This window comes from Neltuma alba, unplaced genomic scaffold (assembly GCF_004799145.2).
Source record: "Neltuma alba isolate B1F8T4 unplaced genomic scaffold, ASM479914v2 tig00012116_pilon, whole genome shotgun sequence".
NCBI lineage: Eukaryota > Viridiplantae > Streptophyta > Magnoliopsida > Fabales > Fabaceae > Neltuma > Neltuma alba.
This window is the reverse complement of record NW_021636668.1, coordinates 1,381,622-1,404,031: the sequence shown is the minus strand read 5'-3', so window position 1 is coordinate 1,404,031 and position 22,410 is coordinate 1,381,622. Positions and strand designations below refer to the sequence as shown.

Here is a 22,410-nt window from a genome sequence, read left to right as displayed (position 1 = left end):
ACCAGAATAAAAAGATGAAGTATTCATAGCGTCGAATGCAAGTCATTAGTTTAGATAGGATAAGAAAAAAGACGTATTGATAATGTCAATTCAAGTCATGATTCGAATTAAGTCATTGTTGGAACATTTCACTGCTCATGTATCACAAAAGAACACAAGCTTGCTGCCAAATAATGATGATGCAGTATGCCTGTTCTGTTCTTTCATCAGAACAAGGATACTCAGCTACCAAAATCGCACAGATCAAAACCAACTTTGTATGCCAAATCACCAAACAACTAGCAGGAAAAGCAATGATAATATGAATGAAGGGAAATTGAGTATAGTTACGGGAGCAGAATTGGGCAGAAATGGGTATTTATCAGGTGGAGGCAGCATGCATTCATCACCATTAAAATAGACCTTGCGAGGAAATGCCCAACCCTGCTTCAAGGTGAAAGTATCCTTGTCCTTCTGCATAAGTACCTCTGACTGAACATTGCCGGCTGGTCCGGCCTCCATTAGTAGATCATTGTAGTACTTCATGCCATAAAACATACCAGTATCATCTGCGTACGAAATTAGAATACGCTTGAGTAAATCATGTAGAAATTTCGGATAAGCTGAACAATTTAAACAGAGTGTTGGCACTCACTTATGGACTCGTAGGCTGCCAGAGGCTTGTAATTGAAACTGAAAACTTGGGTGATGTTGTTAAGATTTGGGTGCTGAATTGCAAGGGTCCAAAGTGAGTAGTTCATCCTGTAATTGAAATTTGTTATGGCAATCTTTACTCGCCAATAGTCCTTATAGTTGATCTTCACATGCCAATGTACCCTGATTGGGCACATGTGGTGAGTACACTGTAGCAGCGGTTCATCGTCTTTCCTAGGAGTGTGTGCTCCCACCATGCTGAGAATTTTGGAGTCACTCCTGTGATTGAATAAAGGGAAACTCGGATCATGTTCTCTGCATGTTACAAACACACATACATATATATGAAGAGGCAAACGAGAAGAAATTTTTAAACTTACTTTACACAGTTCTTCTTGTTCTGGCAGCCACATGCGCAAGAGGGGCAGGCCGTGATGGTATCATTGTAGAAGGATGACAACGAGACACAACAACTTGGGTTCTTTCTTGCCAAAAATTGTGAGTAAGTGCATGTTACATTCCATGTCACTGCACAGAATGAAACAGATTAAAGTTGCAGATACTTGCAAACCAAGTTTACCCAATAACATCCGGAAGTTGATAGTGCAAAGAGAACTTACTCAGTGCCTGAGTCTTCCTGCGCTTGTCAGGTGTAAGGAAATTGGTGGAAGGGACAATTTTGGCAGGGCCACAAGTATAGCCCGGTCCTGGGGCCAGGAGAGTGAAATTCTTGGGGAGTTTAACTGTTTTGTTTGAAGTACCTGCTTGTCCTACGCTTACTTGGAAGGAAGAGATAGATGCTGAAGGATCTTGGCCCCACGCAGCCACAACTCCACCCTTACAACAGTTTGTGAATTGCTGGTTGTAAGGCACACCAGGAAGCAAGTCCACGACGGTGGGAGTTTTCTTGCAGCAATGAGGCACATTGCCCTTAAACTTTGAGCAGTCTCCTTGTTCTGTGGTTTGAGCCCCTATCATGGTCCATATTACCTCTTTCTTAGCCCATGTCCATCCTAGCGTCCACCCAGGATTCATGATATGCCGAAACATTTGGAAATTGTGGAGTGTCACCACAGCCTGATTAAAACATGCATTAGCCAGATTTAGTTTATTTCAGAGGTTGCATTCAAGAGAGAGTTATCTGACTGATTGGTTCAATATTGACATTGTACGATTATACTTACAACATAGCCATCTGGGGTCCAGGACATGACATCCCATTTGATCGTTATGTTGCCATTTGGATCCAGAGGATCATAAGCATCTACAAGAAAACAAAGACATCAACATATTATTAGAATATGTACATGATGGTGAATCAAAACCAGTGAAAAGAATAGCCTTGTTATGTCACCTGAAAAGGAGAAAAGCACTAGAACACAGAGAGCTAAGATGATAAGTTTCATGATAGTTGTGGTTTTGAAAGTGTTCAGCTCCAAGTTAGCCAAGTTTCTTGCACTAAGTTTGGAACTTTCAGAATTTGTTGGGATCAAGGGATGTCTTAGCACTCAAATGCTATGTGGCATTGGATGTGTGGCAATGCAGAAAAAGAGCGGTGCTGGGAAATTTCTTGGGATTTCTTTTGATGGCCTACCTAATAGTTGGTTGTTGGGTACCTTCTCATCTTTAAATCCATCACTGTCTCATACTTGAATCTCTGCATCACTTCCCATATCTTAAAGCAACAGCCAATGGAATGTACCAGAAAAGGCGGGAAATTTCGAGTGAACACAACACTTCAGCTGTTCTGTTTGAACGGGAAGGCGTGTTGATGAAATTACCAGATTATCCCCTGTTGTTGGTAGTCATTCATATATCAAATGGAACTACTTATTAGTTATGATACATCTCCACTTCGATCAAGGAATGAAAATGATCAATCATTCAAATAAGTAAATTACCCACAGTTATTATGTCATTTTCTTGTGCTTTCTCTTTCCTTATCCTGGTTTTGAATAGAAAACTGATATCTGTAGGAATTTCCCGCTGGGTAAATTCTTTGCCGAGAAAGACTGGAATGTGACAACGAATTGAATGGTTAGGCATGAGAGGTAATAAAAATGTCTGGTTATGGACGTACTCGTGATGGCCCTGCTTTTGAATCCACTTTCCACGTAGAGTGTCAGAGGCATATGAGTTTGGAGAAAGCAGAAGCAAGCACCGTCACAGCTACAGATGGCGAGTAATTTTCTGACAGAAAACGGACCTTCCAACGGCAGCTAAGCATCTATACAACGTTTTTGAATGCTTTCAAAGTAAAATTCCTCGAATAGCCTTCACATTATGTGCATTTGAAGGAAGATGAAAATAACAGAATATGGGTGTAGAAAATAACACAAAGGGTGAATTGAATTTATCTTCTTTTTGGGGAGAAGCTTCTGCACAATTCTTTTGACTTGAACAAGATATTCCGTTTAATTTTATATCCCGAAAGAAACTAATCTAATAGAAAACACCCTTATGATCTAAACAAATCGACTGGTTGTGCTGGAAAAACGCTATCTATATAATGGTATGAATACTCTCACTTTCCGACCAATTAGACTTTGGTGCACGTTTCTAAGATTATGTACATGTTTTATTTGGATCGCTTAGGGTTTAATTCAAGTAATTTATAGTGTTATTTTTAAACTAAATTTTTAAAAAAATTTCATTGAAAATAGGATGTAAAATAATATTGACTTTCTATTAACTTATTAATTAGAAAAAATAATAAATCTGAACTATCAAAATGAGATTCATGGCAAGAGCACCTCCTAGCATCAAACAGAGATCCCTTTCTCTGATCAATCACAGTCACAAATGAGCGTTCAACTGCTTACATACTGTTTTAGGACTCATTTGGAACAATTTATAAGTAGTTTGTCAATAGTGATTTACAGAATACAAAGTAAATATATGAGAAGAGTTTTGTTTTGGCTTACGTGAAACGTGCTTATAGAAGATTTCTTAAGCCCTTCCAAACAGGCACTTAAGTGATCTAAAAGCCTGAACTAGAACTTGTTGAAGCTGCCATTAAGTGTTTTGTTTTCCAATATTATTAACTACTACCCCCATTCCTTAATATAAAAGTTAGCCTTATTTTTATTTTGACTCTAAATATAAAACCTCAATTTACTTTGTCTATCATATTTATCCATTTTTTTAAGGCAATATTTATAGTAACAGTAGTTCTAGCTAATACACTTAATTAACAAAAGATATTTTACAAAAGATAACATTTATTTATTACAAAAAACTAAAATAATTTTATTAATCTACTCAAATTAGTCAACCAATTTTTATATTAAAAATTAGAAGTAATATTTTTTTCCCGCGTGGTCAGTACTGAGTAGGTAATTTGTATATATCTAGATCTGTGTTGGAGCAGGGGAATTCGAATCATTTCAAGCGAGAGTTTCTAATAACAGTTTCATGACCAGTAGAAAAACATAAAATTTGGAAGATTCGTATTGCTCTCAAAGAACAAGTATACTAATATTATCGACGCAATACTTAAGCTTTAAATGTCATCCACTGATCCTTTTTCATGTTCATTTGCCAAGGGAGATCTCCCATGCTCTGCTACAGTTTAGAAAACCAGAACTCAAATCAACGTTAGTAATTTATTTACACTTTTCAGCTAATATTCATCAAGCTGCAATGGAACTCACAAGTCAATTATTAATTCAATATTTGCATAATCCCTCATGTGTCACACGGTTCAGATCAGTTCACCAGAAACCCATTTTTCTATCTTTGATGGCTGCACTATTTTCTGCAGAATGGCTTACGTTCCAAATGAACAAGGAGACAAACTCAGTAGTGTCGTCAGTGTCATAGCTCACCAGCTGAAGAATCTGAGGAATTCATTGCTGATCTCTTCTTTCAAGTTAATCTCCACAGCTATAATCATTGCTGAAACATTTACATTTAAATGTTTTGACAACATCCGACCATTTTTCAGATACAAATGAGAAGGGACATAAATTTAAGACAAGATAATATAATAAAAGACCTGGAAAAGAGGAGAACATTGCTTTTTCTTTTGATCAAATTGCTCAGTCACTCAGTGCTTAGGCCGACCAATCTTTACCCCAAAGTGCAAGCATTGAATATCCATTCTTTATATTACTGATTTAAAAAAGCAACGAAGTCACCAAAATTTCTTCTATCTATCAAAAGTAAAAGCTCTGTTAAATCATCAGTTCTGTAGTAGAAAGCTAAAGAAATGATCAAAAATCTGGAAACTAGAGTGAAGAAGACAAACCGTGACGGAACTCAACCGGACAAATCCCTCTTCTGGATAGCTGAAGTGAAGAGTGATGAAGAATGGCGTTGGGATATAAGTCTATGAGGTTGGATTGAGAATTTAAAATATCGCGAGGGAGAGAATTTAGAGATGAGTGAGACGATAATGGGCGAGAAAATAGGGAAAGTGCAGTTATAAAATTTAAATATTTCACACATCAAAATAAATACTTATGATTATGATTATTGAGATAACGAGAGAAAAAGCAAGTAGGTTGAGAATTATGATCATGGGAGAGAAAAATAGGGAAACCATGTCTGACAGTTGCAGATAATAAAAGAGACAAAAACGGATTATAAAATTTCCAGTGTTTCGAAAAATATATGTACATAAAAATAAATCATAACAAATTATTACTGCCAAATATAATTCAAATCAATTCGAAATTATGGTTCCGAATTATAATTCCGAGTATATGGTGAAATCAGATATATAAGCACTTGTTAATTTAAATTAATTACTCCTCCGGTTCTTAATATAGGACCTAATCATTGATTTAATTTTAGTTTTAAATATAAGATCTATTTTTTATATTTGTCAGTTTTTTTTAAATTACCCCTATGGATACTCTCTCAACCACAATTAAGCAGAAGAGAAAGGAAAGATATTAAGAAAAATAATTATCATATTTTAGAAAAAAAATATGTCATATTTCTTATAGTTAACTGATTTATCTAACTTTCTTAATCTAATCAAATTAGTTAAATAGGTCTTATATTAATGATTAGAGGAGTAATTGAGAAACTTTAAGGGGGGCCAGTTATGACTTGTTGCGATTCAAAAACTCCATTAAAAATATTTGATATGATTCTACCTGGAGTCTATTGTCAATATTTACCGTGACTAGTGACTACTATTCATTTAATGTCAATATTTACCGTGACTAGTGACTACTATTCATTTAATGATTACTTATCAAAGTTCAAATTAATTGCACATTAAGGCTGATTAATTTAACACTTGAAGTCAGCTTTTATCTACCAATAGATAGATAATGCAGGATTAAATGGCAGAGTATTTAAAAATAAATTATTATAAGATTTCAAACACCACGAATTAAAACATTTAATTCAGAACTTGATATGGAATTAAAATGAAATGAGTGGATTAGAAGTTGACTACTGTATATGGCATAATAATATTTATCATAAATTAAAATAAAAAATTAAGTCGAAACAAAATTTCATATTAAGATTTCAGCTTTTACATATAAATAAATATCAAGAAACCACAAAAATTTTATTTTGATTTTATGAAATGTTAGATAACTTCAATTGGCTTTACTTTTGTTCTTAAAGCTTTCGTGTTTTGTTGTTTTTACCCATTTCTTCTTTAATAAGTGAGCTTAATAGGTTTACTGGTAAAAGTCTTTCTGTAAAGCAGGCTTTTATAATTTGATATTCGAGTTTCTAAATTACATTTTCAATTACTAATAAGGAGAACTCGTGTTTATAGCATGGTTGTTAAATTTTAACCCTAATGTTTAAATGAAATAAACCTACATAAATAATTAGAAGCATAGCCAGTGATTTCATGACGTGTGTTATTTTTCATAAGTATTAAAATAATTATCATATTTTAATTAAAAAATATTAATAAGAATATAAGAAATCATATAGGCAATTGAATTAATAGATAAGATGTTTTTCAATAATCCATTTGTTGCAGTTGAGCACAAGTTTTTTTTTTTTTGGTCAAAGTTGAGCACAAGTTAAATACAAAGCCATGAGTTGGGGAAAAATAAATAAATATATAGTCATAATGGAGTCCTCCAACGGCGTCGTATTGGTTGCAGTTAGGCCCGTTAGGGTTTAAGGAAAAGCATTGACAGGTCTCATGGATTCCACTTCCCTTCTTCCTGTTGCACGAACCACAATTTGCGCCGGGTGCGAAACGTTAACTGCCCCCGCTTTCCAAAATCAAACATCAAGTTGTGAAGTTGCTTCTACATGCTATAGGCGAAAACAATGGCCACAGATCTCAGTGATTATACCATTATCAAGGAAGGGGAAGCTGAAATTCTTATGCACGCCAAAAATGAAGTATTCTTTAATAAAACACAGGTGTAAAGTTTGCTTCTTTTTTGGTTTTCCTGGTTCATTGAAGTCAAGTTTGTAAGTGAAAACTTGTAGGGATCAAATGAATCAACGTTTTCACTGGAATTAAATGGTTCGTTGCACTTTGGACTGATTGTCAGCATACTAATCGAATTGCATAATTTCCAGGTTAACAATAGGGATATATCGATTGCTGTTTTGAGAACTTTTATATCAAAGCGTAAGCAAGAGCATGAAGCATGGTTATCTAAGAGAACAAAATCATCTCAGAGGATATCAGAAAAAGATTCTTCTGAATCTGCTATGGAGGAAGTTCCATCTAAAGCTGGGCAAGATGATAAAAAATCTAATGGGGAATGTGGAGCAGATGAAGAGAAATCTCCTGAGGATTCAAGTACGACCACCGAAGAATCCGTCAAGATCAGCGAAGCATGCAACACGACAGAAGAGTTGAGCGAGAACATTGAAGGATGCAGCGAGACAGGAAAGTCAATCAATATTACGGAAGGAAAAGGAGTGAGGGAACTGAAGCCGCCTAGAGTTCTTGAGGTTTTCTACAATTTTCAGTTTCCTTATACTCATCACCACTATCCGTTCTATGTCTATGATTTTGAAATGCCTTCTGCAGATGCAAATTCAGAACTAATATTGTGTGTACTTTTGGTTGTCTGTCACAGGCACTGTCTGCTTCTGGATTAAGGGCTCTTAGATATGCCCGTGAAATAGAAGGGATTGGTCAGGTTGTGGCCCTGGACAACGACAAAGGTGCTTCACCCATTTTTTCCCTCACATACAAATGCAAGGACAAATCATATATGATATTTGTTGAAAGCTCGCCAGTGTTGTGGGTTGGGCTATTCATTTGCGAATTTATAAACTAAAAATGGCATCCTACTGTCTAAGAGATAGGTGCTTTTGCATTTCACTATCTACCCTATGCATATCAACTTATGCAGACTTCTTTTCTTTCTTTTCTTTTCTGTTTTTTTTTTCCCCATTGGGTAGCTTCTGTTGAAGCTTGTAGAAGGAACATCAAATTCAATGGTTCAGTTGCATGTTCAAAAGTGGAGTCCCATCACGCGGATGCTCGTGTATATATGTTAACCCACCCTAAAGAATTTGATGTGGTATGTCAATGTTGCTATTATGTGCCTATATTCACCCTTTTATTTGAAGAAAAGAACTTGAGAGTGTAAGGGTCCACCTCCATCACTTGTTACCCAGTGATGATAACTGAAACATTGTTTGTTGTCATTCTATCTTGTTCAAATAGACTTTTTATATATTTCTTTCAAATTAGTCACCTTTGTTTGTTCTGTGTTTTACTTTGTCAGGTTGATCTTGATCCTTATGGTGCGCCTTCTGTTTTTCTGGATTCAGTAGTCCAATCTGTAGTTGATGGAGGTATGCTGATGTGCACTGCAACAGATATGGCAGTACTCTGCGGGGGCAATGGAGAGGTCTGCTATTCAAAGTAAGGTTAATGATCTTATTGGTTTTGATCTCTTGCACTATAATAGTTTGGTTGGTAAAACTGAACTGCTTGCAACTGCTATTGATACTAGGTATGGATCATATCCACTGAGAGGGAAATATTGCCACGAAATGGCTTTGAGGATCCTTCTAGCCTCCATTGAGGTATGCACATAATGCTTATGCTTATATCTCTTTTGATAAGAATCAAATATGTTTGAATTTGAAGGAAGTTAGATGATTCCAAAAGGAAAAGAAATAAGAAAAGGAAGTTTGGGGTGACCTTATCAGTCAATTGTCTACTCAGTATATATAATTTGAGAAATATCTCAAATATCCATAGTACATTTAACAAACTTCAAAATTCTATATTATCTTATAGTGCAAATGATACTCATTTTCCTGAAAGGCAATTTTCTGTGTAACTGAGTTAGCTTGATCATTCATTGATTGTTGATGTATGGGCATTGTATTCCCCCCAATTCTCTGTAGCATGCTTATAACTATTTATTTTCCATGACATGCAGAGTCATGCTAATCGTTACAAGCGGTATATTGTTCCTGTGCTATCTGTTCAGATGGACTTCTATGTTCGTGTTTTTGTTCGCATATACACGTAAATCCTCTTAATTCTTCTGCCTTGTGAACTTTGTTAAATGTTAATTACTGTTTGTATATTTGCAAAGTGATGCTTCTTTGCTTCCAACTGAAAGTTGAAATAATTGGTTGCAGTTCTGCAAGTGCAATGAAAAATACGCCATTGAAGCTTTCATATGTTTATCAGTGCACTGGCTGTGATTCCTTTCACCTACAGTCCCTTGGGAGGACCGTGCCCAAGGTGTGTATCATGTCTGGGCTTGCTGCAGTAATCATTTCATATGCACTAAATCATATTTGCTTGTTTATGTATTGCATAAAAAAGTCCAATTTTCAAATTTTGTTTTGGGAATGAATAAATTTATTCAGAATCATAATTTCTTTATCTTTACTTTACTTCCCCTGTGTTCCTCTAATTATAGGCTGGCACATTGGTGTGCTGTTCTAAGATAATCTGTGAATATGGTGGTTATTGGCCTTTTCAAGTTTTCATCAGTGAATTAGGCAGTACAAATTTCAATGGATTGGCTATTTTTGCTTGTTTATTTGGCTATCCAGTATGAGTGACTGAACATGCCTTTTTGCCTGTAAGCTGCGCTGTGGTTGATTAATTTTTTGGGAATACTTTGCATCAGCATCATACAAAGCTTCGGCCTTATTACTGACAGACAGGATCAGAAATAACTCAGCTTCCCCAGTGATTTTTTTACTTTATTTTACACCTTATTTTATTAGTTTAATATTGAATAGTACACAATTAATGCAATGATTTAGAATTAAATATCACATTAGACAATGTAGAAATGTAAGAATGAATGATTTTTTTCTTTCTAATAGTTAATTTTTTTATATATAGCATTAACATAATCTAATAATGATTGGTTCAATCATGTTCCCATCAATAAACCTTGAGCCAGTACCTCAACCAATTTAATGCTTGTTTTTTGATAACATTGCATCTATCATTCTGGCGTTGTCAGCAACACTATATCATGCATAGAAATGATAGTACTAATGTAGAAGTTGTTAAAATTTTTTTTTTTTTTTTTAAATCTTGCTTTCTTTCTTTTTTAGCTTCTCCTTAATTTTTCTGCATCTTCATTTACCTGTAGGCTTCATGGCTCCAGAGAATGTAATCATCTCCGATATATTATTTATTTTTATTGCTTTAAGTTGCATATCAGGTGTCTAGTGCCAGCGGGTTACTTGATTTTCAAATTGTTGGGAGTTAGCGAAACGTGAGAATGAGTTTGGAAGTATCCCGGAAATCTTGCCTTGGCCAATCTTTTGCTCATCTTAGTTAATTATCCTCGTCAGAAATAGTTGGGTAAAACTAGAACTGAACTGAGCAATCAATAAATTTCTTGAAGAGTTCTTACGCTGTAATCTTTTGGTCTTTTTAAGTTTACTGCTTAGTCTGATTGAGTTTAATTTGAATGTCAGAATCTTGAAGATAATTCTGTTTCATCCATTTCCAGAATAGCAGTGTCAGATATCTGCCAGGCTTTGGTCCTGCTGTTCCTCAAGAATGTAGCGACTGTGGAAAAAAATTCAATATGGGTGGACCCATATGGTCAGCTCCTATCCATGACCAGGAATGGGTAGCTTCTATACTGACTGATGTGAAATCTATGAAGGATCGATATCCGGCTTATGAGCGTATATCTGCTGTTTTGACTACAATATCAGAGGTTTATTTTTGTTTAATGTTTAACTTTTGACACATTTCATATAATAGGTAATGGTATGATCCAGTTGTGTGACATTTGTATCTTCAAGCGTTGCGACTTTCTGGATATACCTATAAAAATTTATTTCTTGGAAATAATTCGCTTATGTAGTTTTTTTAAATATATAAATTTTACTCTTTTCAGGAATTGCCGGATGTTCCTTTGTTTCTTAGTCTGCATAACCTCTGTTCGACACTTAAATGCACTTCTCCATCGGCGGTTATGTTTCGCTCTGCTGTCATCAATGCTGGCTATCGCATATCCGGAACTCATGTCAATCCATTGGGACTTAAATCGGATGCACCGATGGATGTCGTTTGGGACATAATGCGCTGCTGGGTGAGAGCTTACATATAATTGCTGGACTGCTTCATTATGTATATATTGATTGTTTTTAGTATGTTGACAGTCTGTATTGGTTCTTGCAGACTGAGTTTCTGCTTGTATTAAAATGTGTGATGTGTTGATGTTTTAATAGTATGGCAACTTATGAATTGGATGACTAATTTCCGAATGTCAGAATAGTCTGGTAACAGATTTCAGAATCATTTGCCCTTTTATTTTTCATTTGCTGATTTTTTCTTTCCTATAGGTGAAAAATCATCCTGTGAAAGCTCAACCTCCAGATCAACCAGGAAGTGTCATACTTGCAAAGGAACCTGTCCTTCAGGTATATTTTGCCTATTATGTTTTATTTCTACACAGGCTATGCGCTTCTCTCTTTCCCCTTTTCCCTTTGTCCTATGCTTTTGGGTGCCAATTATGCTGTGCTTTTGAGGAAGAAAAATATCTGTTGCTCAGCAGAGGTCTGAAATCCGTTATTTTTTAGCTATCATGTTTATAACTAGTTCATATTAGGGCATGCAGGGGCTTGGACTTCATTAATTGGTTTTTTTTGGGTACTTGGGACTCTGTCCAGCCATCACGGTCTTGGGCACAAAATTTGGATTAGGTGATTCAGGCCTGTAGTGACTAATGTAAAACTTCTATGTTTCCTTTAGGCTAATTTTGCTCGAGCGGTAGCATCTCTTAGCAAGGCACAAGCTAAGAAGGTTGCACGCTTTCTACCAAATCCTGAAAGGCACTGGGGTCCTAAGCTTAGGGCAGGACGTCAAATTACTAGCAAGCATGTCTCTCTTTTGGGTCCAGCAGCAATTAATGGAGCGATCAAGCCGGAAGAAGACGAAGAACCGAAAAGTAAGAAGCAGAAGATGGAAGATATCACATCTTAGGGCCTGTTTATGATGACGTTTCGATGGGTAATTATGCAGTGAAAATGACAAATCATGCTATGGATGATATTCGATCGTTTGTATTTGCAATGGGGGAATTGTGCTTTTACATCAAAAGCCACGATGAGTCATAAGCACAGATTTGCTGCTTATAATTTTTCAATCGTGGAGAGAGAGAAAATTAGAGTTTGTGAGGAGAACTAAAGAGCGGAGAGAGAAGCTAAAAAAATTTGGTTATCATCTTTAAGGAATTTACTACTTTCTCCTGTTCTTATTGTTCCGATAAGCCTTAAATAGCTAATTTGTAAATAACAGAAAATTAATTAAAATTAATTGAAAATAATAAATAAGTTATAAATACACTTTTGATCTCAAATATATTCTTATAATAAATAAGAAAAAGATAAATGTATGAGTAAATCTAACAAAGTATTATAGTAAATAAGAAGGAATAAATTATACTACCTTTGGTCTTAATTACAAGATTCTGTTTGTAATTTACACTTGAAGTTTTATAATGAGGTTTTATAATTAGGATCGGGAGGTAGCATATATGATTTGATAAAATTCATATCTTTTTTTGGTCATTTCACAACTAAGTTTATTTTTTCAATAATAATTAAAACTTCATTTTTGTAAACTGACTTATTTATGAAATTTAATCTAAATATTAATCACATTATTCAATCTAATTTTTTTTATTATTAAGTTCACAAATGATGTTCTTTCTTGAAATTTATTTCTCAATCTTGGTGTCTTGGAGTTTTATATTTTTTGTTACCAAAGTGAGCAAATCTATCCCAGCAAAATTCTGTATATAAAGAGAGGAGTAACAGTTGGAGAGAGGAGGGCCTTTTAATTAGTAACTGTTTTTTTGTAAAATGCTGTGGCAATATTGAGGCACTTCCTGTTGAATTAGATATTAAATCTAGAAGCTTTTTGTTACGAAAGTTGTACTATGGAAAATGTTATTGTTTATTTAAGGTAACTTTCTGTCTGTTGTTTCATATAGTTAATATTCCAACTCTTTACGCTGGCTTAAAATATGACTGATGTTTAGCAATTTGGGATTAGGAGTTTACTATTACCACATTTTGAAGTTGTGTTGTGATATTTTTGGTCCTTTTGAATGTGCGCTCCAAAACATGGAATAATAATATACTCCTTCAGTCCTTAATATAAGATCTAATGATCGAGTTGATTTTGATCCTAAATATAAGACCTATTTATTATATTTATCAATTTTTCTCAAATTACTCCTATAAACACTCTCTCAATCATAATCAAGTAAAAGAGGAAAGAAAGATATTAAAGAAGATGATTATGGTATTTTAGAAAAAATATCATGTTTCTTATAATTAACTAACTTACCTAACTTTCCTAATCTAATCAAATTAATTAAATAGGTCTTATATTAAAAATCAGATGAGTAGTTTCTTGTGGCAAACAATTGGGGGTGCAGGTTCTTGAAGTCTAAAGTTTTGACTACACAATTCATGAGTGGATCTTGGCTGGTCAGTGCTTACTATACATTCGATCTACGACGATTGAAGAGAAAAGAACCAAGTCGGCCATCTGATGTGTTATAAACCTATTATAAATTGCCTTAGGGCAGAGATCAAATTGGGAAAGTGCAAAAGCTGATCAAAATTTTGTTGCTTATCAACTCCCATGAAAAAAACACCATGCTAGTCTAGAAAATTGTCAAGGGTTTATTATTTTTATTTTTTTGACCAGAAATTGTCAAGTGTTTAAGTTTATGGGCAGAACCTGTCTGATCATTCAACGTTACTTCTGCTAAAATGCAATTGTTTTTTAATAAAGCTCAATTCATAATCCTGGTGACTATTGGCATTCTAGGGTCTTATATTTTTTGACACATGTTATAGTGAAAATATTCATTGTAACACGTGTTAGTATTTGTTACAGCTGTAAAATAGAATATTAGTTACTGAAGAATTTAGTTCTAAATACTCTTGAGATGTAATTATCGAAATGAGTTCAGAAATAATACACACGCGTCTTCTTCTTCTCTTCCATGCGTACTCGTACTAATTGGTATCAAAGCTAATGCTTTTTGTGAACGTCACAATACTGTAATAATACACACGTGTTCTTTTCTTCTCAGTAGTTATCACAATTAACATTTGTATAGCTTCAAAAAAAAAATCTATATTAAATAATAAAGTTGCAATATGAGATTAGCTCAAATGGGTAAAGGGTGAAGAGGATTAGAGGTAGAGATTTAAAATGCAAACCATCCTAAAGAAGGTTTGAAATTTTAAAAATATAGAATTCACCGTTGTTTAATTTTCTAGGGGAAATCATTAATCCTCGTGAGAGCATTGAAAACAACTCTGATACTACCATGAGGGGAGAAAACAGGATCCACACACACATATCTGGCTTGTTTGAAACTCCATTCAAAATAGATTTTTTAGTAAGTTCACATAAATCGAGATAAAAATCTCTTCACATACTTATTTTGTATTTTGTAAATCATGTTTAAAAAATTACCTATAAATCAATCCAAACAAGCCCATCATGTTTTATGAGGTGAATTCATTTTTTGCTGCTGGCCAATGAATTTGCTAAATATCAGCACAGAAAAAGTCAAACATCTCACAAATCAAAGGAGTACTGGCCCTACAAGGGATGCTAGCCCTAACCGGAAGGACTCATAGTCTTAAACGTCATACTCCATCATACTTTTTTATAAGAAACAATCTCTCTTATAAAGGTGCCTTTCAAAATAAAAAAACAAATTCTCTTTTTCTTAAATTTTAAATTTGTCTTTTTATTTTTACCTCCATTAAATATATGCAATTTATTATCTCTGTACAATAAATTCTCACTCATTATCTCTCATATACTTTTTTTGTAAATTAGGGTATAATTAGAAAAATATCTATATATCTTACACATTACTTTTAACTAAATTTTATTAACATTTTAAACCATATGATTTTAGTAATTATTTCTTGTAATAAATGATGGAGGGAGTATTTTCTAATACCCTTTACTCCGTTAGTGGAAGACTTCAATCAATTTTAAATTGTGATTAATAAAAACTTTCATACTTTGTAAATAATGACTCTTTTCATATTTGTATGATAAATGAGATTCACGCTGGTTTATTACAAATAAAGACCTTTGTAGTGAATTCATTCATTAGTTCGTAAAATCCAATTTTCTGAAAGCAACTTCTAATTCTATTTGCAAAATTCAATTTTGGGTTAATATTTAGTTTTATAAAAGTCAGTTTTAAATTACCCGAACGAGTATATTTATCAAAATTGAGTATGGAGAAAGTCAGATTGAGCACTTATAATGAGTAAAGCGAAGCACAAATATGAAAGCTATACCAAACTACATTATTTATTACTCATGAATAATAACTCAAGCGGTAAAAAAGAATAATTTCGCAGAGCAGGGTGAGACCACACATGGGCCTAAGAAACCCTAGCCCAGATTGTAGGCCTGCGAGATTCAGTCCTCGATTTGAGCATCATATTGATAGGCCATGCCAGCCCACTTCATTAAGTATGGGTTGAGGGTGGTCCCCCATGGGCTGCACCTACAACAAGTAATGGGCCAGGCCTATAATTTTGGCCCCCACGCCTAAATGCATTTTACTTTTATCAGAATCTCAGGTTATGATCTCACTGTAATGCGAGAGATGTTCACATTTAATATTTAACAGTATCTATAATTAAAAAAGATAAAAAAAATACATCCAACTAACCACAAGGCTTAATACAGTTGACATTTAACTGAGTGTTTTAAGCATCTACTCAGGGTTGGATAAGGTAAGATCTCATGATTAGTAGTAAAACTCATTTGGGACCCCTACGGCGGAAAAGGATTAGTCGGTAAAAGTAAATACCTGAGCTTAACCTTAAAAAAAAAATCCAACTCAATTTATTTCCCTTAAATGATTAATTCTGTTTTGCTTCGCCTTTTTAGAGATCCTTGCATATTTACAAGAGCGTATATGATTCCCTTGTTTAATTTTAATTACTATAACGCTAGCCCAAAATAAAACAATAATGCTATTGTTATTTTATAGTGATCCTCGTCTTTAAACTGAAATATCTCTTTGGGAAAGATATGTTGTTTGCTGAAGGAAAAGAATATTTCGGGAGGAAAAAAAAAAAACTCTAATATCATTCATTCATTTTCTAACCGGATTGAAAACTATGATACAAAAATAACCCTGCTATTGATAACTATATCTCACACTGTACAAAGAGGAGCCTAAGTGTAGTCAGTAGGATGAGACTCTTATGCGCAGACCGTCTGGTGCTTCCACTCTGGGAAATTTCATTAGTTTATCTCCTCCTACTTCTTCCCACCTGCAACCAAAATCAACATCACCTTTTCCGTTAAAACCATGTTCAAGTCAAAACACCGTTTTCCATGTTACTAGTTAAACTTGGTCAAATTCATCACCTGTATCTCGTAACAAAATAGTGCAAGAAAGTTGAGATTTCTGCTATTCCCAGCTCTTTTCCTGGACACTGCCTCGTTCCTCCCCCAAATATCAAGAAATAGTTCTGTGATTCTATACTCTTCTCCTCCTGCATTTGCCAGTTCAAGTTCTAAGATCATCAATTCATTACATTCAACTGATATATGACATGAAAAATTCTGACGCAAGAGACAAGGTTTCACACGAACCAGCCATCTCCACGGGTTGAACGTGAGCGGGTCAGGATACAGACATGGGTCATAATTGATCTCTCTGGTATATACATAAATCCTCCATCCTTTAGGAATCAAATATCCTGAAACCACACAGCATGAATAAAGCTCGAGTTCAGTATCATTCATGACAAATTAAAGCGAGTAAATGGTAAAGCTACAAGAGATAAGGATTGTGTGGGATCAATTCTCTTTTTTGGAAAGAACTCGTGTGGTGTGACAGTGAAATGGTGGTGGGTTTTGTTGAACTGGTGGGTAAGGCCCATGTGCATTATCACTATCCTAGGGATAAATTTGAACTTTCATTGCTTCTCTTTTTACTGCAACAACACAGTACGTAGTCTTGAAAGTGACCTCAAAGTAGCCTTGAGGAGTCAAAAAAACAGCTCCTTGAGCCCATAAATATACACAGAAGCTGAACCTAGAGCTATCATACATATTTATTATATCAGACCACAATAGAAAGTTTTGAAAACCCACCATTTAGTTCCATGTCCTTGGTCGTTTTCCTTAATACCCCATTCACTATTGTGGCCAGTCTCGAGGTCTCAAATATAACCTGCCAAACCAGACAACGTCAGATTTTCAATTGAATCTTTCGATTTAAAAGAAAAGAATTCAACGATTTTGTTCTAAAAAGCTAAGATTCTTACCGCGCGGGTAAACTTCATTGACTTGAGATCGTTACAGTCGATTGGATCATCTGGCTTTTTCCTCTCTCTTATGGCGAAATGCTCTTTCTGTAAAATTATTCCATTCGGTCAAAAGAGGAAAGAAAGAGAGTAAAGAAACCAACTTTATAGAAAGTAAGAAGACTTTTGGCACTCACTCTGAGTTCTTCAAGAACTTTTGGGTGGTCATGGAGGTACTTCACGGCCATCATTGACGTGGTTGAAACAGTTTCATACCCAGAATATATAATGGTAATGATCAGATCAACGATTTCTTCGTCAGTTAATTTGTATCTACAATCATCTTTTCTCATCAAGTATCCAAGCATGTCTTGGTGAGTTTCTGGGGAAGCTCTTCTTTCCTCTAGCAGCTGATTCAGAATGCTTATAATGTTCTTCCTTGCCTGCCAGACACGGTGGGGCAAAAACAAACTTCACTTTCTATCAACTCCATCAGAAAATCAAAATTTTTAGAAAATGATAACAATTCAACCATACCTGAATTCCACGGCGATAATTGGAGCCAGGAAGGTCAATAGGCAGAGATAGTGTTCCTAAAACTAGTTTGAAGAACGCTGACATGAATTGACGAGAGGTTGAGCTGGATTCAATGCCAGCAATTTGCTTCAAAGATGACAGAAAGGCCATCTGCAGAAAAATAGAGCGAGAGAGTGAGGTTTTCTGCATAAGAAACATTTTCCATAAAATGAAATATATTCATTAGTTGTTAGATTCTTAGATTTGATCAATGACAAAAACAAACCTCTTTGGTTTTGTCTTGAATGTTAATGACTTTGTTGTCCCAATTGCTCAAGTGGGTTCTCATTAACTGGTCGATTTTAGGCAAAAGCTGATCTCTGATCATGGTGGGGCTGATGAGGGATAAGAGAGCACCTCGCATGTACTTGTGAGTGGAGCCATGAACAGCTGCAATATTGCATTTGCCTAAGATATCTAACATGGATTGTGGGTATCCTGGAACGAGCCCTTTGGATTCATTCATTAGGATGTATCTGTTGAGTTCTGCATCCATGGACACAATGGTAGGACACCCCAGTATGTGGGATTTGAAAAAACTGCCATACCTGCCATTCACAAAAGTGAAAAGATAAATGAAGTTACAAATTACAATCATTGCTCGCTGGAGGTTAAAAAAAAAAAAGTACATGAAACAACAGTTATACTTTTGCTTACCTCACCCCAGGTTTAATTTAAATCGCCTTTTCTACTTAAACACGCATATATTCATTATGCAAGTGTCATTCTTAAGCAGATTTTTCTTCTTCTTTTCTTTCCTGGGGGCTTCACTTTCCGTTCAACGTTTATTAAATCTTCTGGTATTATCACTTACACTGGTATCTCTTAGATCAGAAACGGAGGCTAATCCAAAAAGCCCATTTCTTGTCATGACTTAAACTGCCAAATTTCTCTGTTCCGTTCAAATGGGAGATGCTAGGCCTAGAAAAATATAGGCTATAAACAGAGGAAAACAGGCCTAAATATGAGAAGACCTATATAAGGTAGTTTTGTTACCTTGCTCTCTGGTTTTTCATGAAGCTTGGACCTTGCTTGAGAAACTCAGTGGTTTCTCCAAAGACAGGCCAACCCATGGTGCCAGGAGGCAAACCCTTCTTGCTGAAACGAACTTCATTCCACCTCAAGAGCGCAGAGCAAAAACAGAGCACCAAGAAAACACAGATAGTTGCAATGAAGATAGCCATTGATGCTTCGAACTCAAAAACACGAACCCTCTCCGGAGTAGTAGAAAAGGATGAAAGGTGCTTATCTTTGTGTCGAAGCGTGCACCTGGGCGCATATATATAGGCCCCTTGCGCTCCCATTTGCATTTAAGAAGAGAACAACCCATACAGACAAACCCCCAAACTTAACAGGGGCAGGATCCCCTGCTGTGGCCAGGGCTTGGAACGGGCAAAATAAAATAACTCTAAAATCAAATAAGCAATTAATTAATAGTTAAAAAGCGGCACTATTTGAATGATTTCAGGAAAAGTGAACATCTTACATTTATTTTTGTTTTATAGATTTAGAGCTGGATAATATTTTATTAGCCAGGAGAGAGGAGGTGGCACATACTTTAATTTTAAATAAATCTTTATAGATGGCAATGCCAAGAATTTTTTTTACTGCTTTAAGTTACTTGGGTAAGTATCTGTTTTAACTGTTTTTAATTGAAAGCTATTTACAGAGGAAAAATCATCATAAATTCTATATCTGATATGCTCATTTCCAAAACCTTTTTCTTTGTGATCACATAATAATAATAGATAGATAGATAGATGTGTGTAGTTAATTTTTTCTTCGGGTGATGAAAACTCACATGGTATTATATGTTTATCAAGACAGTACTTGCAAAATTCACCTAACTTTTGGGACGGGAGAACTTGTGGGACTCCTCTAATCCTTAATATAAGACTCATTTAATTAATTTAATTAGATTAAGGAAGTTAGGTAAGTTAGTTAATTATAAGAAATGTGACGTTTTTCCTAAAACACTATAATCATCTTTCTTAATACCCCATCTCCCTCTTCTATTTGATTATAATTCAGGGAGTATTTATAAGGGTAATTTAGAGAAAATTGATAAACATAAAAAATGGGTCTTATATTTAGGACTAAAATTAACTCAATAATTAGATCGGAGGAGTATATTGATTTTATACATCTAGATGCATGTGAATCCAAAGAAAAGGATGAGGTTGGAAGGATAGTTAATGATAGGTGAATGAGTAGAGAAGATCCCGTAAAGTATTTACTGCTGCAGTTGTTAGTGTGATGAGTGTTGAGCATATCAAGGAGAGGATTAAGGCCTATTATTTGTTTAAATTAAAAAAGAAAACACAGACAAATAATAGTAGCGATAGTAATAGTAATGTCCTATTTCCATCCTTATTTATTCAAAATAAAAATAAAAAAACAGAAAAGGAATAAATGAATTGAAGGAAAAGGCACATGCACTCCACCCCATTGGATATTCAATTAAAAATGTGGTCATCCCCCTCCCCACTGCTTCACATGTCTCTCTATGAGATCCGCTCTTGTCATTTCTCTTGCCATGTGAATTTGTGCTTCTTCTTCATCCCCTTTTCCTCCTTTTCCTTTTCTTATTTGATCCCTTTTCTAACAGTTCATATTTCGTTCTATTATTCCCACCTTTTGTTTCCCATTTAAAATCTCTATGCATATATATACATAGGTCCGCATATAGCTACTAGGCCCTTGCAAGCAGCAGTTTCAATCTGTGAACTGTGCAGAAAAACTATTAAACGGTGCTTTTGACTTTCCCTCACTGTTCATTCAGTCAAAGTGTGAGAATTTCAAAGCATCCCATATTGAATATCTCATTCATGTCTCTGCAGCATAAAGCAACAAGATTTTGAATTTGCATGTTATAGATATACTACCCAGATATGGCACCTACTTAGTATATATTGATTATTCATTATTGGCAGATCTTGTCCCATTGTATTCCGAGGATCTAAAAGAAGAAACCCTTTTTTGACAGAGTTTTAATACGAATTATATTCTGATACTTGTAGCACCGCGTGATTATAACAAGTCATGTGAGAAATAAGTCTGGAAAATCTCGAGAGGAAGATAAAGAACTAAAGAGATATGAGGTCTCTTTCAGTTGTACAACGTGTCCAATTAACACGAGTGGGGAGTTCAGCTTTGGGAAGAAAATTCTAACTTTTGTGCGAATCACATCAGAAGGTCACATTAATATGATTTTGATTATTTCATATATATACACTTGGAATTTTTGCATGGTGTCGTGGGAATTCTCATCATCTTTAATTTCTCTTCTTCCTCTGCACCATATAATATAAAATGATAGAATAAAAACAGAAAAAGTGAAAGTTACAGGAATTCTAATTAAATTGAATTTTCCAGTGTTGATAGCCTTGTTGCATATAAAGAATATAAAAATACTGGATTATATATACATATATATATTATTTCTGTCCTCTCTCTCTACATGGATGTGATATATAAAATGGACACCAACCACACGTATTGCGGGATGGTGCTCAATAAAAGCTCAATCATCGTCGTCCAATATCAAGATGATAGATGAGGATAACCTGTACTGTTTAGAAAACTGGCAGTTTCTTCACAAAAATCACTATGCCGAGAAATCTTTGAAAGCAATATTCACTGTTCAGCTACGTTCAATCGCAATCCGATTGCTCAGGAAGCTTTTGTGGTGGATCTGAGGCCATGCATGCATCGTAATCTGAGGCGAAACACTTCTCTTTCTTTCTCTTTCTCCTTATTCTCCCATTCCGAATGCGTGTTTCTTCTCATGAGGACGAGAATATTCATGAATATATATTCCCCAAATGATCAGCAAGAAGAAGGATATTTACGTGTGAGCAGGTAGTTCATACATAACCGTACAGGGAGATGATATATATATATATGTATATGTATATGTATTGGTGAGCAAAAAATCAGAAGTCCAATCAAAGAAGGATATATGACTGATGATCAGTACAGACATGCGTGCGTGTAGCTAGGTTCTATGATTTGAGCGTGTTTATCTCTTTTGTTATTTGGTTTTGTGCGTTTTTGGACTTGATGGGGTTGAAGGACAATTGTATTGAACTTGTCCTCAAGTGGCACAAAAGGTGACACTGGATTGTGACTTGAAAGCAAAAGATGTGTGGATCCTAGAAAGAGATTTTACATCCAATTACATAATTAATGCACTTAACCACCTACGCACACATACTCTAATTAATTGAAGAGATAAGAGTTTTAAGTGAGATCGAACCTCACGACTTTTCACCTACATGTATATGATGTTTAATTTATACCATTAGGTTGTAAGATTAATTGATGGGTGCATATGTTACTAGCTCTATATTTTCGCACATCATAGAGCTTCCAATCAATTATTGTCATTATTATTGCTTGCATGGAACCCAGAAATTAATTACCATGATGTGTGTCGATCTGATTTGCAGCTGTCACGGAATATTGATACATATATATATGTAT

The 22,410-nt window shown here is 34.9% G+C and overlaps 3 protein-coding genes and 1 long non-coding RNA gene across 5 annotated transcripts; 2 read left to right on the top strand and 2 right to left on the bottom strand.

Moving 5' to 3' along the window:
• Positions 1-62: 62 nt before the first annotated feature.
• LOC114722865 (COBRA-like protein 4) lies at positions 63-2,153 on the bottom strand. Its single transcript, XM_028908985.1, has 6 exons — positions 1,988-2,153; positions 1,818-1,897; positions 1,254-1,710; positions 1,014-1,161; positions 635-912; positions 63-548 (listed from the first exon to the last, which is right to left on the bottom strand). Exons 1-6 carry the CDS (start codon positions 2,037-2,039, stop codon positions 268-270), a joined length of 1,296 nt encoding a protein of 431 aa, XP_028764818.1. The 5' UTR covers positions 2,040-2,153; the 3' UTR covers positions 63-267.
• On the top strand, positions 1,998-16,500 carry LOC114722870 (uncharacterized). The gene is made up of 3 exons (XR_003738188.1): positions 1,998-2,072; positions 3,177-3,182; positions 16,487-16,500. It is a non-coding gene; the product is annotated as an uncharacterized LOC114722870 (long non-coding RNA).
• Positions 6,806-12,283, top strand: LOC114722860 (probable tRNA (guanine(26)-N(2))-dimethyltransferase 2). Of its 2 annotated transcripts, XM_028908981.1 has the most exons (13): positions 6,841-6,856; positions 6,883-6,987; positions 7,150-7,530; positions 7,659-7,746; positions 7,987-8,108; positions 8,316-8,455; positions 8,547-8,619; positions 8,982-9,070; positions 9,187-9,292; positions 10,530-10,742; positions 10,926-11,120; positions 11,374-11,451; positions 11,783-12,283. In XM_028908981.1, exons 2-13 carry the CDS (start codon positions 6,892-6,894, stop codon positions 12,011-12,013), a joined length of 1,812 nt encoding a protein of 603 aa, XP_028764814.1. In that variant the 5' UTR covers positions 6,841-6,856; positions 6,883-6,891; the 3' UTR covers positions 12,014-12,283. The 2 variants fall into 2 exon arrangements, with proteins under 2 accessions (XP_028764813.1, XP_028764814.1); XM_028908980.1 differs by having other exon boundaries at positions 6,806-6,987.
• On the bottom strand, positions 16,112-19,182 carry LOC114722862 (cytochrome P450 85A). The gene is made up of 9 exons (XM_028908982.1): positions 18,922-19,182; positions 18,152-18,473; positions 17,887-18,036; positions 17,547-17,792; positions 17,371-17,457; positions 17,198-17,276; positions 16,694-16,800; positions 16,466-16,593; positions 16,112-16,368 (listed from the first exon to the last, which is right to left on the bottom strand). Exons 1-9 carry the CDS (start codon positions 19,107-19,109, stop codon positions 16,281-16,283), a joined length of 1,395 nt encoding a protein of 464 aa, XP_028764815.1. The 5' UTR covers positions 19,110-19,182; the 3' UTR covers positions 16,112-16,280.
• Between the last annotated feature and the right edge of the window lie 3,228 nt (positions 19,183-22,410).

Bases quoted from the DNA above. Each gene is read 5' to 3' on its own strand.
- LOC114722865 (XM_028908985.1), bottom strand. From the start codon at position 2,039: ATGAAACTTATCATCTTAGCTCTCTGTGTTCTAGTGCTTTTCTCCTTT. The intron at 1,711-1,817 runs GTAAGTATAATC...TGTTTTAATCAG, and splicing joins GGACCCCAGATGGCTATGTT to GCTGTGGTGACACTCCACAA. The intron at 913-1,013 runs GTAAGTTTAAAA...ATTCAATCACAG, and splicing joins AACAAGAAGAACTGTGTAAA to GAGTGACTCCAAAATTCTCA.
- LOC114722860 (XM_028908980.1), top strand. From the start codon at position 6,892: ATGGCCACAGATCTCAGTGATTATACCATTATCAAGGAAGGGGAAGCT. The intron at 9,071-9,186 runs GTAAATCCTCTT...AATTGGTTGCAG, and splicing joins GTTTTTGTTCGCATATACAC to TTCTGCAAGTGCAATGAAAA. The intron at 9,293-10,529 runs GTGTGTATCATG...ATCCATTTCCAG, and splicing joins TTGGGAGGACCGTGCCCAAG to AATAGCAGTGTCAGATATCT.
- LOC114722862 (XM_028908982.1), bottom strand. From the start codon at position 19,109: ATGGCTATCTTCATTGCAACTATCTGTGTTTTCTTGGTGCTCTGTTTT. The intron at 18,474-18,921 runs GTAACAAAACTA...TGTGAATGGCAG, and splicing joins ATGAAAAACCAGAGAGCAAG to GTATGGCAGTTTTTTCAAAT. The intron at 17,458-17,546 runs GTGAGTGCCAAA...ATAATTTTACAG, and splicing joins AAGTTCTTGAAGAACTCAGA to AAAGAGCATTTCGCCATAAG.